At 45.7% G+C, this 19,142-nt stretch overlaps 1 protein-coding gene across 15 annotated transcripts in view; it reads left to right on the top strand.

The window, feature by feature from the left end:
• Positions 1-19,142, top strand: part of KIF1B (kinesin family member 1B) — a 1,388,545-nt gene that overhangs the window by 533,722 nt on the left and 835,681 nt on the right. For 2 of the 15 annotated variants that reach the window (XM_086921362.1, XM_086921361.1), the window contains one exon: positions 331-6,099. The exons of the other annotated variants lie outside the window; for them this stretch is intronic. In XM_086921362.1, the coding sequence (XP_086777488.1) occupies positions 331-1,824 (1,494 nt within the window). In that variant the 3' untranslated portion in view covers positions 1,825-6,099. Of the gene's footprint in view, positions 1-330; positions 6,100-19,142 lie in introns of those variants that run through there. 15 annotated transcript variants of the gene reach the window in all.

Raw genomic sequence — 19,142 nt, 5'->3', positions numbered from 1 at the left:
GAGGATTCTGCTTTCACCTTTAACCGAGCGGTCTTTTTTGCCTTCGTTTTATAAATGAATTATTATCTCGGAGAGCACCTAGTGTGACCTGAACAGGACAAACCCTTTTGGTGGTTCATATGGATAAAGACTTGTTTGTTTTTGTGTTGGTCTTGTCAGCAGAGTGGACCCTGCAAGTCATTATTTTGCTTGTTTTTCGCTTTTGTAAACACTCCACGTTTGTTCTGTTAAGTTATTTTAGCTGTTTTTTTTTCATAATTTGATTTACAACTTTGCAATTTTAATTTTGATTATTTTGGGGACTTTTTGATTTTTTTTTCCTCTCCAAAGGATGCAGACTCCGATAGCGGGGATGACTCTGAGAAGCGATCATGTGAGGAGAGTTGGAGGCTTATCACATCCTTGCGAGAGAAACTGCCACCGAGCAAGGTTCAGAGCATCGTCATGAAATGTGGGCTCCCCAGCAGTGGCAAGAAACGAGAGCCCACCAAAATGTACCAAATTCCTCAGCGCAGACGTCTGAGTAAAGACTCAAAGTGGGTAACCATCTCTGATCTCAAGATTCAAGCTGTGAAGGAGATTTGCTACGAGGTTGCTCTGAACGACTTCCGTCATAGTCGACAAGAGATAGAGGCGTTGGCTATTGTTAAAATGAAGGAACTTTGTGCTATGTATGGGAAGAAGGATCCCAATGAGCGTGATTCATGGCGTGCTGTGTCTCGAGATGTCTGGGATACAGTGGGAGTCGGGGATGAGCGTATTGAGGATGTCTTGTCCCTTGGGAAGGGTGTAACCGATGTGGATGACTTGAAGGTTCATGTGGACAAACTAGAGGACATTCTTCTAGAGGTAAAGAACCAGAATAATATGAAAGATGAGGAAATCCGCACACTAAGGTACAAAATGCTCAAAATGGAAAAGGTTCTTCCATTTATTGGCTCTCATGAACAGAAAATCCGAGCTGCCACATCTGGACATAGAGTCCAGGACCTCAGTGTGGAGAATTCAGTGAGCTCTGGCAGCATTGGGCTACAGCTCAAGCAGGAGACTGGTGGAAGCATAGAGTCTGGAAAGGAGATCCAAGTCACCAAGCTCATGGAAGATGACCCTCTATTTAGACGTGGGCGTCTACAGTGGATGAGGCAGGAGCAGGTAAAGTTTAAGAACCTCCAGCAGCAAGAGATCACCAAGCAACTTCGTCGGCAGACCACAACACATCGCTTCATACCTCCCGAGAACCGCAAGCCTCGTTTCCCCTTCAAGAGCAACCCAAGTCACAGGAACTCTTGGAGTCCAGGAACACACATCATAATCACAGACAAGGATGTGATAGAAGTGAAAATCCCTAGGGAAGTAGAAGAAAGCACAGATGAGAATGAAAAACAAGGAGGAAAAAAAGGATCCTCTGACACTTATGAAGTATGGAGTCCATACAGCCAGATGAGGAATCAGCAGTGGAAACAACAGCAGCAGTATAGACACCAGGAGAACCCCTCTCCTCAGCGCTGGCGAAGTAATTCTTTAAACAATGGATCACAGAGAGGCCTCCGGCGTCAGCAGTCATCGGGTTCCTCTGAATCCTTACAGTCCTCTGATGGCTACCAGACCCCTGATTCACAGCCATACAATCAGCAACGGAACCAAAGCTATCAACACCGCCAATCTTGCAGTAGTTATAACCAGGAAGTAAGTTCTGAGGGCACCACCTACTACTATAAGCAGACAGACCGGCCTAACCACTACAACCAGTTTGTGACACCTCCACGGATGAGACGCCAGTATTCCGCCCCTAACTTGAAATCTGGCATAGAAACCACAGTTTGAACTCTCTCCATCCCCTTCAAGCTTGAAGTTATGAAGAAACCCGTCCGTCATCTTCCAGCACTTAGAGTTCGCTGGTTTGGTCCTGTCCACCTTGTCTTGCTTTAAGTTCGCCAATGAGAACGTTTAGTACTGATTTCTGAGTTTTTGCACTCAGTCATGTTTTATCGTCCATCATATTTCTCAGGCGCTTAAAGCTCATTGGGTGCTGACTATCCACATCTCTATTACGGCCCCATGGCCTGCCCTTTGGGCATGGCTTGGGTAGGATAATGCAGCCATACCCCTTCTTCCAAGGAAAGGAGGGCTTGACTTTTGTTCAACGGTTGGCAAGGTCGCAATGCACCACTTCTGCACTTTTTACCTGATGTTTGATCCCTTTGAACTGAGCAACCTATTGTATGTATGAAGACCGCCTTAAATTCTTCACATAGAGATTTCCAACTATCTTGGACTTATCTTTTTATAACATTACCTCAAGGTGTACAGACATACCCCAGTGGAGCAAAAGTATAATTCCTAGTGCGCATATTTTTCATGGAAACCCCTTGAACCTGCTGCAGTGGCTATTCCAAATGGATGACTAATGGCACAACCCCGTTATCTCCAGTTGCAAAGGGCTATATCCTAAAATGGTCTACTTCTTGTTCCAAGTATCAAGTGCAGCGAGTTTAGAGCGAGTTTAGTGGGCAAATGATGGATCTGGTGGGGTGTCCATCACCTTCCAACCTATGTGTTGGTACAGCCACTGCCATTAGAGCTACACCACTAAGTTAAATTATTCAGACATTGATTCTCTTTTGTCACGGTTAGAGTCCAAGTCATACTGAGACTGGTAGAACTGTTAAATATACTTTGCTTGCTCCTCTTGATGGTCCTCCTATTCTAAGGTCTTCATTAGTGAAGCAGATTGGCATTAAGGAACCGGGGACACTAATCTATATGCTGCTTAAAATGTGAGAAAACACAGGACCTTAATGGTATAGTTTATTGGTTGCTAGCTTTCCCTTTTCATCTTTTCTGTGGTGGCCCGAAAATGCATAGAACTAATCCCATTTTTAGGGAAATTAGGCAAGGAAAGTGAAGGAACAAGAGAAGTGGTTTTGCTGTGGCACAGTTCTGCGCCCCTAAGTAACAGTGAGCCTTCTTACTGATGTGTTGGTATCGCCAGAGCCCTCTTTTCACACATACCATATTGGTTCTGTTCCTCTTCTTAGTGTTCTTGTGATGTGTACAGGGATTCTAACACATTGTGATTTTCATCCTGATATCACAATCTTTGTTTAGCTGTGATAGTGCAAACATCACAATTTGGAAACAAGTTGAGTAAACTGGCACATAGAATCCAATTGTTTGACTCATGGTAATAATGAATCAATTTGCTGGTGCAGCCTATGTAAGTGCTACCTTATGCTTGCAAAAATCCACCTCACTGTTTCAGAAGTCTCGGCTTTGTGTTTCTAAAGGATTACCTCTGAGGCAACGTAGATTGGAAATGGTTTAGTGGTATTGTAGACTTGTATTGCTAATACTGCATGGTAGAAACTTATGAAGTACTTTATAGCTGCCTTGCTGGAGAAACTTGATAGAGACCTTCGATTAAACCTTTATAGGACTATCTGTCAAGTGTAGCTTGAGAATTTCCTAAGCTCATGGTAGTAAAACCATACTTCTGGGCCAGAAAGAGCAGACCTTGCTTTATGCTTTAATGACATCTCCTTTCTGTTACCTCATTGTGGACATAGTCTCATGCAACTGAAAGACTGTTTCATTTATGTTGCTTGGTCACATAATTTGTTGCACATGACTCTCTCCATGTTGAATGGGAGTGTGAAGTTAGTGTTGAACAGTACCCTAGTTTGACGTTGGCATCCAAACACCCTATTGTTGCTAGGCTTTCACCTTTAATTGTTAAATTATACAGTCTGGAGTGCTCTGATGTTATACCTGAGTCAGCACTTGATTTTAAAATTTCACCAGGATGTGCCTTTGAATATGCATTTTGTCTTCCTATGTGTTCTCAGCAATACATGGAATGGTGTGAAATGGAATGCTATCTAATCTTTGATTTGCTACAATCAGCCTTAGCAGTTGGAAATATCTTCGATTTTCCCACTCATCTCTACTTCCACTCTAACAAGATCTCTTCTTTCGACTTATCTCTCCCTGTCCTAAACGGTACATACACTATCACTACGCCAGTGTAATCTTCCACACCCTGGCCTGCCTTATCCCTTTTAACCTGTTATTGTTGGCTCTAACTTGCTTCTTAGTTTGTTTCCTGTTGCTCCCCTCTCTTCCATTAAGAACAGCGAACATTAGTTAGCACCGTCATTGCATGGTTCAGGGAAATCGGGGTCCTCAAACCCAAATCAGAAAAAAGGTCTCAGTTGATATCTATGAATGAAAAAAAGGTTACTTGCCAGTCAATAAATTCTGTTTTTTTGCTTTTCTCAGGCAATAGCTTGCCCTCACAAAAATGGTATACAAAGTCAAGGAAAGCAAAAAAAAAAAATAGACATGGTAGCTAACCTGTACTTAGATAAAAGCATGGCGATCACAGGAAGGGTAGAAGATGTGGGTTATGACTTGAATAGTTAAATACAAACATTAATTTGTGTGATATAAAGGATTCATTAATGTTATGCAAAGGAACGTGCAGAAATACAATTGACAGGAGTTATTCTCCAACATAACTTGGGAATATTTCAGAGACTGGTAGCTGTTAATTGATTTTATCAGCAATGACGCAACAACACAATAGAGATTTGATGCTGGAAACTGTATTACTCTCTTTCTTCTGCACCACTTTACAGGACGTCACTAAAGGCAACCGAATGTTGATGTTTGTACTTGTCAAAGGAGGATGTGTAAATTACAAAACAACGAAGTTATTCTGATCTTGGCCAATAGCCAAAGAAATAGGAAGAGAAGTTAGTAGGCAAGAACAGATGGAGATGTGTTTAATGCTTTAAAGTCAGTTATTGGAGGGATTGTACGGACAAAACCAACTCTTTAGCTGAGAATATTAACAATGATGAATATATGAGAGAGATTAGGGAAAGATGGCTGAACCATTGAAATTGTGTTATATATAGTGATGTGAACCAATTAGTGGGCACTTTTTAAGGGTACTTGACAAATTATGAGTGGTAGGACCCTTTTTGCATAAAGCAATCATGTCTCACTATCCTCTGTGATATTGGGTTAATGATGGATGATGCTGGATGAAGGACTGGTGGACATGGCTCCACACAACAATTTGTATGAGTAGCCAACACTTTTTTTTTAATTGTTGCAGCTCATCCATTTTTAGTTCCAGTTACTGCCTTGTTATGGATGCCTTAGATACTTATTCCTGTGCCTTTACCAGGTGTCCCGTGCTTGGTTCTTTCTACAGAAGAACACCATGTTGCCTGATCTTAGTGTTGACATTAGGGCCTGTATTTAATGTGGTAGTACTTAATAACTCTGCTTGCAATGTTTAGATGTTTGAATGACATCAATTAGTACACTTGGCTCTGCTCCGGTTGCCCTTGTTCTCAAGGGCCATTAAGACAGCACCACAGCATTCTGGGCTTTAAGAGGAGACTGGTTGACTTCCTGTAAAATCCACTTCTAGAATTTCAACTCAGGAGCAATAGTCAGCTGTTGTAGGGCTACAGTTGGGACGAGGTCAACCATGTGATACCCTGAGGGGGAGAGTGGGGCAAAGAATGGGTGATGTCACTTTCACTACCCCTGACATTTTGGTGAATCCTCCTCCATGAGGTATCTTCACTGATGTGGAGTCCCGAAGGCTGTCTTCTCTGGACTTAAGTCACTCTAGCATTTTGCAGTCCATGAAGAGGGCTATGTTTCCAAGTCATGTATTCAACTGCCCAGCTCATGGTGCCTCAATCAAAGGCGCATTCATGCAGCATTTACAAGGCACCCGGTGCCCAGGGACAGAGAATGCTGTACAAATATTGCTAAGATCCTCTTATGTTTAAGGTATATTTTAAATATTATCGCCATTACTTTCAAACCACTACAGAGAAAAATACTAGTGCTGCTATCTAGCTGCCGCCAATACTCAGAAATTGACAAATTGAAGGACAGTGATTCAAATACAGGTCAACTTACTACTTCTATTGTGGAGAAAGGCAGTATTAAGTGGGTTGTTCTCATGTTTATCTTTTCAATTGATTTGTCTGTTTAATTTGTATTGAGTGCAACACCATTGTTGTCTCTTTTAATGAAGTGATTTCTAAATAAAGTGTCCTCCTGTTGTAAGTATTTGTGTTATTTGAGTCTGTCTTGTGAATATCTCCAGTTCTTTTACTTTAGCTGAAGCCTTGATGGATAGGGATCGCATCATCAGATATCCTGCCTTGTGCAAAACCCATTAAGATTCTGCTCTGCAAAATTCTCTAGAGGTTTATTGACATTCTTAAAGTCCAGGACTCTTTTCTTCCTCACACTTTTTACTTGTTTTACTGCCCTCGTGCTTCACTATTGTGATGAATTCTGGCAAGAGTTTATTTTTTAATTCCTTTCAATGGCGAAGGAATCAGTGCACTTTTCAATTGTACCTAGCATGTATGTGCATAAATGTGGTTAACCGCCATCCCCCTGCGTAGATTGTGCGCACATTTTACCAAAGTGTTCACTGTACCAACAAGTCACCCTTGCCCCATTTGTCTAACTCACCTCCAGTTTGTGTATTACACAGATTTCAGTGCAAGATGCTGTACTTTTTCAACAACCCACTGTTTCCAAAATAATTTGTCCACATCAGTTGCTTTTCTGCACTTTAAGAACATACATATTCATTGTTTTGCACTTTTGTAATAGTTCACAGATGTTAAGGGCTTTGCAATACTAGCTAGTATCTATGATTGAAATGTATTTTCAGTGGTCTTTAAAATATATTTAAAGGATGATCTTTGCAAGTCAGAGGAATGTGCCACCTTACAAATTACTGAATAACAGTGATGTGAATCCACTCTAAAACATTGCAGCCAAATAGGTAGTAAAGAACGGCCATCACAATCACACCATAAACCTATTGCGTAACACTGATATCACAGCTGCAAATATAAACATTCCCTTCACAACAAGATCATCAGCCTGGTCAGAAACTGACCAACCTCAATATAAAATTAATGTCCCAGGATTTTCTTAGATTCATATGTTCGTGTAATATTCCCCTTTGATAGACTGGTAATCCAGAGTATATATGCAGCCATATTGGGTGTGCTGTAGCATATACCTCCTAATTTGGGCTGATTTGCCCCCAGCCTGTGTATGAGTGGATCTTCCATAAGGTCAGTTTTTTAATTTTTTCTAATTCTCTCAGGATACTGTTTACGATTCAGCTATTTTGTACTTTCTGCTATTTCTTTTCAGATATTAAGCTTTTGTAACAAGATCCACATTTAAAATGTTTTGTTTTAAACCCCCCTCCACCCGCTCGTGTAAATCTTGCTGCCACACTGGAAACTTCCCGTGCTCGGGGAGCCTTCCAATGAATGGCGATCCTTCGCCTTGCCAGAACGAGCCCTAGTGCCACCATCCAGGTGGGCATTTTCAAATGCCCTACTCTGTGGGAGCACACCTAGCATGCAGAGTTTAGCGTCCCCATCAGAGTTATTCCCTCTATGTGCGATAAAAAGCTGATTACTTCTGCCCAGGAGCCCACCAATAAACTACAAGACTATGTCATGTGCAAGAAGTCCGCCAAAGGCACTCTGCGTTTGCTGCATACCATTAAAGCTGCAGCGTATATTTGATAAATCTTTGTAGGAGGCCATATATGTTTGGTGCAGAAAAATAAACTGGATACGTTTAAATCGAGCATTGGGGGACACCTGCCAGACCTGCTCATGCCCTCCGCCATGCTACACCGATAAACTCATTCGGGCAATTTGCACTCCATCTGTCCTTGGCATGTGTTGTCTTGCCCCCTTTATCCATAAGTAGGGACTCATGTAGGTGCGTAAAATCTTTTACAACCTACCAGAGCAACCAGCTGCCTCACAACTTCATGTTCTTGCAGCTTCTCTCAAAGTAAGGTCCGGCAATCTAGGCTGTTTGAGCCAGCGTAAAGAATGATCTACGATCCACCCCAAATCACCTTGGGATTGCTCGAAACAGTGGAACCACTTATTGAGATGGAAATCTCCTGCATTCATACAGGCTCCGTATCTCTATCTTGCGAAAGACACATCCCTCAACTGGGCTGTGAATCGCCCCCAGGCAAAAAAGGGTATGTCTTCTGCGTAAGGCAACCACTCTATGCAATACTCTGGCTGTTTGTTGCCACAAATAAGGGAGACGGGAATAATTCTCCCCATCATACACCACTTTAGTAATGTGTACGGAATGTGCATGCCCGCTAGCAGAGACATTTCTCAATTTGGGTTGTCATCAAACCATTGCACCACATGCTGCAGTTCCAAGGTTGCATCATTAGGCTTTCCTGTTTTCAATTTCTATTTTTAGTAAATTCTGAAGGGGTTTTTACAGTGTTTTCAATACCTTAAAAAACAATGGTTATCAGGGGTTACACATTTTGGCGCCATTAAAAACAATAGAAACAGTATTTTTCCAGTATTTATGGAACGTTTTGCCTTTGTTATTGCTTGCTTTCTGCACTGATAGTGCAGGGTATATAGACAGTGTTCGTACAGTGTATATGCGATCCAAATACATTTTTTACAAATCAACGTGTAGAATACTTCTTCAGTGAGTCCTTGGTCATGCATGCTCGTTTTTTCCTTCCCATATACATTTTTATCTGTGAAAAGGCCCTCTCAAAATTGTCCCTTCAGACGGGTTACACCGAAATAGCCAGTACACAATTTGCTAACTCTGGCTACTGATATACCTTGCTTTGCCAATACTGTTTCACCCGAAGATTGCGATTCTCTGGGACAGATCCTGAAACATGCGTTGAACTTGGTACATATGCCTTCAGAATTATTGAAGTGGTCAAAAATGAAGCAGTATTTTTCAAAGTTCTGATAAAATTCCCCCTTAGCAGAAGGGATCTAGAACTACAGTTACAGGTAAGTAACTTGTTTTCTTATCATGCATTGTAAAATACAATTTCCTGATTTGAACCTCTACATTTATTTGCATACAAAGTGGCAAGCATTCTAACATGAACATGTTGCAGTGCCAAAGACACAAAAAGTGTCGCCCAGCCTGCTTTCAAGGAGATGTTTCACATCTATACCAATTACGCTGAACCATTGGTAGACAAGGGTATTTTCAGACTCTAGTTATTTTTTTTATGTCCAGCAGACCTGTGTTCCTATAAAAAAAAAATCTAAGAATAGTAGAGTGAACTTTTTTTCACATCACTAGCAATATGCGACTGAAGTTCCTCACATTTCTTGCCTTTGTCATCATTACTAAGCAACACATCTGTCAACGTTCGCCACATGGATACTATAGCATTCACTGCTTCGAGGACTGACAACCACCGGCTAGATGACAGAGTTGAGATGACTCTTTCTTTGATGCCACACAAAGCACAAAATGAGGAATATTTGAGTTTTAGTTACCGCTCATAATGGAACAGTGCACCAGAATGGACTACAAAGTCAATAGCATTCTTCTATAACTCTGAATATTGTAATGATGCTTTCAGTATACCGTTTAGCAAGTGGCAAGGATCTCTTACAGGGTAGTACTTCAGCTCTGGTATCAATTTTTACAGGTCATTACAAAACTTTTTCACTGAAAATTTAAACAATATCACTCCAATATTTTTTGAACTTGGTAAGAACTTTTGGCAGCAGCATTCCAAGTGACACTGCATTCCATGTTTAACAAAGGTCTGGTGTCATGTTTTCACCACTATCCCAGATGCTTGGTGACTGCATTCTTCTCACATATACCTGTCACTAAACCTTGCAGTGAATGTTTAACCCGTTGGTTGCTGGCGTCGACCAATGGCCGTGGCAAGCCCTACCTTCGTAGTGCTGCGCATGTCCGTTGTCCGCCGCGGCCACGCCAGCGCACGGAAACGCCCGTACCGCAGCGTATTTTACGCCGTGGTTAACGGGTTAAAGCCTGGGGTGTTTGGCAATTCACCTATTATTGATACTGACTCACTAGAAAACGTGGCTGATGTATCAAAGTGTTTCACCTCTTCTCTGTGGGTAAAAGTGTTAGTACATATTGGGAAAGATTCTTATGAAACCAGCCATTTAACTTATCAGTGAAAGAATCAAACCTAGCCAAAATATCAAATATGATTTGGATATGTCCTGATTCTCTCCAGTTTATAAATGTATTAAGACCTAAAACATGCTTCTAAACCCTGCATCTTTAGACAAAAGGAGGAGGAACAATATTTTAGTGACATTCCCTAAACAAAAAAGTTCAAGCAGAATAATATTATCCCAGTCTTTCTTGCTGCTACCTTGTATAACAAAATTACATTGTATTGGCCCCTTCATGAAGAAAAAAAATGACCCGTTCACACTCCTTTTCCTTTCTTTGGCTGGCATTTAGTTTGTAGTGTGGTTGTGCAGGTTTTTTTTCAGGGTTTATATGTGTACACTGGTGAGAGTAATGTCCTTTTCCGTGGGGACACAAATGTTATCTTCCTTTGGGCAAGGAAGCCCCACACTATCTTTTTTACGTTGGTGTTTTCTAATTCTAGACCCTGATGACCAGGTGTCAGGGGGAAACTATGAAATAATCAGTTTTGACCCTAACTTAAGTGGTGTAAATGCTTTCCTGTAACTAGTCTGTAGTGCTCCACTTGGATTCTCCAGACGTTTTGCCTCTGCCACCCTTATCCTCCTCTCTCGTGTCTTAATCAGCGTGTGCTGCTGCAGAATCTGCCAAGAATTCATCAGCAGCATGCCTCTCGCACACCATCCTGTCCACTTGCCTAGACGCAGTAGTTGGCCCAGAGCCTCGTTATTACTTAAATTGGAGGATTATACATCCTCAGAAAGGGCCCCAGTGTAATAATCTTTGCTCTGGATATACCCCCTCCTGGGCATTAACCTTATACCAGTTGAATGGTATCTTATTTACTTCCCAACAATCCATCTCAGCAGCCCTTTTTTAAGAACTAGAATCCCTCACACAGCATTAGTAGGTAGATGTGGCTCCCAAAGTCACTGAATATGATAACTGTAATAAAACTATGGATGAAAGCAGTACACAATTTCTCACCAAATTAGTTCATAGGAGGAAAATCCCAGTCCTATAGGGAGTGTCTCTTATGAAGTAGGATGAAATAAGAAGTGATACTAGACTTATTCGCAACAGAAGCATGATGATGCACCAGCTTCCTTATGCACCTTTTTATTAATTATGAGATAGCAAGAGGGCAGAAACAATCTTTTAAAGTTTTTTCCAGATATGGTCTCAGAAAGTGTGTTTTCTGGATGACTTAAAGAAGCCTGGAAGGAAAACCTTGAAAGTGTGATTTCTTGAACACATACAGGGAACCTGATCTGAAATTATGAAAAGATTGTTTTTGACAACATTAATAGGGATCAAGTTGGTCGTAAAAACAATGTCTCCTCACTTTCTTCAAAGTGGCTGGTCTATAGGTTTAAAATGGTAATATAGCAAAAAAACATAAGGGTAGCACCTAAAGTCAAACTGAAGGGTGGTTCATCCATTTTCAAATAGTGGTAATGGGCACCAAAACACAACTTTGAGAGGAGCAAGACAATTTTAGTGCAGAAGTGCAAATCAAAGTCATTGAATCTGCCCTGTGGTGTTTCTGATCTTTTCAGAAAGAATGTGAAAAAATCCCTACATACTTTCAAGACAGAAACCGCCAAGTCTTTCTTTATACTGATGTGAAGAAAGGCATTTTAACATTTTCAGATTTTTTTAGATGCTTCTGGATGCAAGCAGTAGCAACCATCCTTTTTGTCAAACCAATAGACAAGACCGAATTCTACAGCACAAGCTATTTTATACACTAACATCCTTGAATTATACTAGGTCATCAGACTGGGGCTCCTCAGTATTTTTTTTTGTTGTGGAAATCCTTTATTTAAGACACAGTAGTACACAGCTATTCAGCCATACATCCCGGAGGCTAGGCAGCAAGTCGTTACGTAGCATGAGTGGTGCACACAGAATACATTACAAAATCACATGAGGTTTATTTTATTTTATGAAAAAAGAAAGGAAACTGTGTTAACGGAAAGGCACCTACAACGGTGCAAGAGGGCAAGGCAAAGGAACGTGAATGTGGCATCGCCCCGTTTCAGGGGCAGGATGGGCACGCATGGGGAATAGGATACGTGAACAGGTCACATGCATGGATATCGGGGGGTGGGGGGGAAGGAAGACAGGACATTGTATATCAGTAATTCACCTGGATTCAAGGGCTAAGGGGACAGTCGCTCCTCTGAGGGCGCTGTGTCTGGCGGGAGGCAGATATCACCCCTATACTCATTCCAGGGCCCCCAAATCTTATTCCATTTTTTGGGTCTACCTCTGGCAACATACACAGTCTTCTCCCGGAACATGCACCAGTCCATGTTAGCCTTCCACATCTCTACTGTGGGGGGCAGAGCCGCTCCCCATTTCTGTGCAATGTCCCTTTTAGCCACCATTTTGCCTAGAGTAACTTATTGAGTCTGTGAACTGGTATAATCCGTGGGGCCCCACACATTTAACAGACCGCGCCGGGCTTCAGCGGACAGGTCAACTCCAGTCACTTCACCCATCACTACGTGTATACGCCTCCAATACGCAGCCACCGCCCTACATTCCCATATAATATGCATGAAGGTTGCTAGGGAACCACACCCTCGTCGACAGAGACCATCCGCCGAGTGGCCCATGTGAATCAGACGGGGGCCAGTGACATAAACCCTATGTAGGATTTTCAGTTGTACCAGTCTCAGTCTGGCCGGAATAGCCACCTCCTTCGGAGACGAGACCGCACACTGCCAAGCCTCGTCATCCAATTCAATTCCATCACGGGTCCACTGATCTCGCACCCCCAGAAGAAGGTCCGTACGAACGTTAATCAGTTTCTTGTAGGTCAGTGAGATAGCGCTGTCGGGCATGTGGCCGTCCAGCAACCTGTCCTCCAGTGCGGAAGATTCAGGGATCTTTTTACCCTCCGGCATAACGGCCAGAAGGGCGTGTTTCAACTGAGCGTATCTGAAGAACTCCCTCTCCCCCAACTGAAACTCTCTCTGCAGCACCTCGAAGGGCTTGATCTGTCCCTTAGCAATCATGTCTTCCACCCTAGAGATGCCTATCAAGTCCCAGCGGTCAACCCCTTGGTATGCCACAGGTTACCCAGCAGATCGGAGTCATAGAGTGGAGTCACCATCGTGAGTTTGCCTTTCCATCCCTGTGCCTTCGTCACCGCTCTCCAGATGTGGACCGATGTCTTAGTGGGACCTGTCATTCTTCCATCCAGAGACCTAGAGTACAGTGCCCTGTAGTATTTCCCCTCACCCAGGAGCCACCGGTCCATAGCAAAGCCCGGATTTATGGCTGGTCCATAGAAGCCGTGATTAAGGGCTGCCAGCTGAGACGCCCAATAATACCTACGGATGTCAGGCAGCGCAATCCCTCCGTCGTACCATGGGAGCGTCAGTTTAGTAATGGCGATGCGCGGCCTACCATCCCAGAGCAGGGTCCGCTGGAGGCCCTCAACTTCTCTAAAGTATCCAGACGGGACCAGATCCTGGGTGTTCTGAAGCACGTATAGGAACCGGGGCAGGGGCATCATCTTGAACAAGGCCGCCCCTCCAAGCAGGGAAAGCGGCAACTTCCGCCACCCCTCCACATCACGCCGAAGGCGCGCAAGAGGGGGAAGCAAGTTGTTAGCGTAACGTACTGTGGGATCAGCTGAAATGTAGATACCCAGGTTTTTAAACCCCTGCCTCGCGACCTGTATGTTACAGTCCCGCGGAAGTCTCGGGGCCCCCCCCCTCTTAGAACATACAAATGAGACTTCGACCAATTAATGACGAGTCCAGAATGTCTACCGAAGGTGCGTAGGACATCGCATACAACAATAAGGGACATACACGGCGAAGTGAGGTACAGGAGGATGTCATCTGCGTACAGACACACCCTATCCTCAAAGCCCGGGGACCACTTGATCCCCCTGATGTCCGGATGCCCTCTCAACCATGCCTGCTGTTTGGGAGTAAAGAGAATAGGCGGTTTTTAAACGTTGTCTGGCAGTGACCCCCGAAGAAGGGCAATAAATGCCCGAAATGCATTGGGTTCCAGTTAATAAAACGCTGCTTTTTACGAAACTATTGCATCAATCATGTTCTTTCAAGAGGCCCGAAGTGGCACAGGCAGAACATTAGAAACCTGGAAAAAAGGCATATGAAGTCATGTGGGGACGTTATTTCAAAAGAGTGAAAACAAAAAGATGGGAATAAAGATGAAGAAAACAAATTGAAGTGGTTAAAAATGTATCATGCAGAGCCAAGGCGGCACATTTCGCTGTGCGTTTGGTTTGGGGCAGAGAACACGCCCCATTTCTTAATGCTCTCAACCACGTCGCCAGTGGTTCCAGTGCCAGTGCAAACAAAAGGGGCGACAGGGGGCATCCCTGCCTTGTACCCCTACCGAGGGCAAATGGAGCCGATGCGCGGCCGTTAACCGCCACGTTGGCAAGCGGGCTGGCGTATAGGAGCTTGACCCATCCTATGAATCCTGAACCAAACCCAAACTTCTCCAGCACCGCCCACAAGTATGGCCACTCAAGGGAGTCAAAGGCCATCGGACGCCAAGATGGCCGGCTCCTGAAGGGTGCGGACCCTCGCGAGGGCTCCGTGAAGTCTTCTCAAATTGAGGGCGGGTTACGGTGTGGGATAAAGCCAGACTGGTCCGGGTGCACCAAGTCGCCAATCGCTCCAACCAGTCGGTTGGCGAGCAATTTAGCCAAGATCTTGCGCTCGGCGTTCAATAACGAGATAGGACGATACGACCGACACAAATCTCTGGGCTTCCCTTCCTTATGAATGATCACAATGGTGACCAGCCTCTGGTCGGGGGGAAGTGCACCCGACTCCCGTGCCTCTAGAAACATAGCCCGCAGTGGCGAAGCAACGAGATCCGGTTTAATCTTATACAGCTCCACTGGGATACCGTTGGGGCCGGGAGCCTTGCCAGATCGCAGGGAGCGTATCGCCTGAGCGATCTCGTCCACCGCGATGTCCCTATCCATGTCCTCTTTCTCAGTCTCCGACAAACACAGTACCTCTATGTCTCGCAGCAAGGCGCCAGAGTCTTCCTCCGACATCTCGGAGGCCGAGGCGTAAACGGATGCAAAATATTCAGCGAAGGCCAGAGCAATAGCGCTAGGGTCAGTGACAGCCGTGCCATCCCCCCCCAGCACCTCCGGGACAACACGGCTGGCCCTCTCCTTCTTATCGAGCCAGGCAATGAGCTTACCGGCCTTGTCTCCGACCTCATAGATTCGCCCCTGCTGCTCCCTACCCATGGCCTTCGCCGCCTCCGTAACAATAGCTCTGTACTCCGACTGTTTGAGTGAGAGAGCATGCAGGAGGTCCGGCGTCGGGCCGACCTCCAACTGAGTTTCTATCTCCGCTATGTCGGACTCGATTGTCACCACGTCCACGTCTCTGCGTCTCCGTACCTCGGCTATGAAGGAGAACGCCTCCCCCCTCAAGACTGTCTTGAAGGCCTCCCATAAGGAGACAGCGGAGGTAACCGAGCCTGTGTTTTCGGAGAAGTAGAGCTCCATGGCTTTGGCCAGGAGTCCACGAGTCTTGGGATCACGAAAGTACCATGGGTTAATCGGCGCCACCCTCTCAGCTACCCCAAAGTCAAAGGATACCCAGACCGGAGAGTGGTCCGAGATGCCCCTTGCCATCAATCTGGCCTCAGAGACCGCCGATGCCTGGGCCGCCAATGTCAGGACATAGTCAATCCTGGAGAGGCTACCGTGAGCCCCTGAGTGAAACGTATATTGGCGCTGGGTAGGATGCAGAAGCCTCCAGCAGTCAACAAGTCCTAGGGTGTCGAGAAAGTCGGGAAGCCAGGTCTGCGCACCCCGGAGGTCTCTGGATGGGTATCGATCTAACGTCCCTGAACGTACTGCGTTGAAGTCTCCCCCCATAAGAAGCAGCCCCTCAGGAAGACCTAAAATGGTGCCCCCAAGGTCTTTGAAGGTGTCTGTCTGTAGCCCAGGGGGGACATAGATCGAAACTAGAGCCAGGGTACGCGCCTCCCATCTCCCCGTGACTGAGACGTAGCGCCCTCGCTCATCAACCACTCTTGAGTCAATCTCCAAAGGGAGGGTCGAGCGCACCATAATCCCCACCCCCCGGGACCCCGAGGAGAACCCGAGTGTGCCACCATTTTGAAGCCCTTTCTATTAAGTGCGTGGCACGTGTTCCCTACCAAATGCGTTTCCTGCAACAGTATTACATCCGGCATACACCTCTTAAACATTTGTAGTACAATAGCCCTCTTGATACGGTCCCCCAACCCATTGACATTCCAGCTTAAAACATTAAATTTCCTACCCCCCATCATCGAAATCCACACCCATCTCACCCTCGGCGGGCACTGCCGCTACATGAACAGAATCATACCACCAATTGCCTTGCCAAAAAGGGAACAAAGAAAAAAGAAATTCAACCCAAGAACAAAAACAAGAAACCCGTCCGCCCCCCACCCTGCACCCCTGCATTAGACTAAAAAGCCCACCCAACTCGCAGTGTGCCTGTCGCCCCTAGAAAAAACTAATCTACGAGAAGCACCCGAGGAGAAAGGAGGTAACCCTATCCCCCCCCCCCCCATCCTCCAAATAGAAAAGTACAGGGGAAGCCCCCCCCCATGAGTACAGGATTACCAAACCAAACAGCTGAGGGTAGACCCATCGTCCAAAAAGTCCTGTAGCCAGTCATCACTCCTGCTGGTCGTGGCCGCTGGTAGCGTCTTCCGACCGTTCCCCGGTGTCTTCACGTCGCTAGGGTAAGGTGTCAAGCCAGTCCGACACCATCTCTGGCAAGTCAAAGAACAGAGCCCGGCCGCCATGTTCGATCCTCAGTTTTGCAGGAAACAGCATAGCATACTTCATGCCCATGTCCCGCAAACGCCGTTTCACTCCCATGAAGCTCTGTCTCCGTCTCTGCACGGACTGAATGAAGTCCGGGAAGAAGTTAATGGCAGCGTTCTGGAACTTCAAAGGCCCACCGCTCCTTGAGGCCTGTAAAATGGAGTCACGGTCCCTAATGTTGAACACGCGGGCGATGATAGGTCTCAGAGGGGCACCTTCCTTCGGCCGGCCCCCAGGCATCCTGTGCGCCCGCTCCACGGAGAAGAACTTACTAAGTCCCTTAGGGGCTAGATGGTTCTGGACCAGGTCCTCAACGAAAAGGTCCACAGCCGAATCCTCGGCCCCCTCCGGCACACCGATAATGCGGACGTTCTGCCGCCTGGCCCGACCCTCGTAATCCTCAAGCCTCCTCGCAAAAAGGTCGTTGGCCGACTTCAAGTTCCAGACCTCGGTTTGCAGGTCCGAGACGTCCGTGGTGAGGCTCGAGGTCTTGATGTCTAGCGACTTGACTCGCTCATTTGTTTTGCCCAAGTCCGCTCTGATCAGGTTTACGTCAATCGCCAGAGTGTCCACCTTGTGCGCCATCACCTCGTGCTGCTGGTGCATCTCGGCCTTCATGCCTTCAATGGCGCCCATTATGTCGCGGAGCGTGGGGTCTTGAGCTTCAGGCGACACTTCCTGATGTGGGTCCTTGGGTCTCGCAGAGGCACCAGGCGAGCCCTTCGGCTGAGCGTATCGCTCCATGTTGTTGGACTGCGAGTACGTAGTCTTTCTGCTGACCCGAGGCTGTGATCTATCGGGGCCACCTTTGCCAGCCATAGTTAGTCACCGGGCCACCTCATCCGTCCCCACAACGGGCCTCACCGGCACACTGACGTCGGGGATTAGCTAACCCGCACTCAGTCTGGTACGTGCTCACTCCGCCACTACGCCATCTCCGCTGTGGGCCGGAGCGGCCAGTCATGTGCCTCGTCCCCTCCGTCTGGCTATGTCGCATCCGCCAGCCCCGGCCTGGATCCTGGTCCCACTGCAGTCCGCGAACTTCCACACGGTGTAACTGCACCAAGGAACCTCTGATTTGAAATCAGACAATGGGTCCCGTGTCAGCGTCGGTTCACCTTTAATATTCCACAAAAAATGATAAGGATATGTGACAGGATTAATGCGGAGGATCGGAGGGTCTTCGGAGCTCCGAGCTCACGTGGCCATCTTGGTTGCCCGCGAAGCTCCTCCTCCCTCCTCAGTATTTTTAAACAGCTATATACATTGCTAAAATGACCATATTCCCTAATAACTGTGTTCATTTGTTAGAACATTCACCTAATTGCTAAGCTCATCAAATATGAGGGAGTCGCTGACTAGAGTTTTGCCGTATTATCTCACAGTGAAAGTATGTTCCAGGTTTGCAGTATATATCTCTTCTAATTTTTGTTAATTCTAAATTCACATGCTCTCCACTATTCCTCCATCTAGCAGTCGGATCCAAATGTGTTCATTACAAACTTCTTCCTGCTGATCGTTGACCTAGGCAGAGCCAGTATGACTGCCTGGGATGTCGATAATAAGCCCACAATGCTCCCTGACTCGGCCTCCATTTTAGATAAATGTCCCCCAGCATGGGCTTGGATGTACATTGGGAGAGATTCCACGAAGTCATCAATGGGAAAGTCAAAATACACTGAAGATACATCAGATGAACACATGAAATTCACGATAAATCCAGGGGTCCGGTTTTTTCATTTTGTCTTTGACGTAGTCTGCAAATGGTTTATAGTAGAAGGGGTGCCCCTGAGATTTGACAGTGCCCTTTTTTAGTATGTGCACACTTTGTAAGTCCAGTCCCAAGTGCAAGAGGATGTTTGCTTGATACAGCGAACCCAGTATGCTTGTGCTACCTCTCAATAGACCATAAATCTGAAAACACTTAGCCACGCTCACTTTCTGATAGACTTCTTACCGCGGATACATCACCTTTTGAATATTCCCCAGGAGTCAGCCTGGATCTGAAAGAATTTGAACCGTACCTTTGCGTGTACGAATGTGGTACAGTGCTTCTCAGCAGTGACGCCGTTCCACTCCTAAAATAACATGTGGGCCATTCCTACATGCTGGCATCTGTTCCTTTCTTTCGTTGCCACCCGATGTGACTCTGGAGCTACCTTTCGTCTTTGTTTTTCCATAAAATTATTTTCAGTGTGTAAGGGTAATTTCACCTCCCAGGATGTTCAAATTCAAATCCTACCAATGGTGCCTGCAGTGACAGCACTTCAATTAACCC

This window comes from Lissotriton vulgaris, chromosome 5, assembly GCF_964263255.1.
Source record: "Lissotriton vulgaris chromosome 5, aLisVul1.2, whole genome shotgun sequence".
Classification (NCBI taxonomy): Eukaryota; Metazoa; Chordata; class Amphibia; order Caudata; family Salamandridae; genus Lissotriton; species Lissotriton vulgaris.
This window is presented reverse-complemented; position numbering and strand designations above follow the sequence as displayed.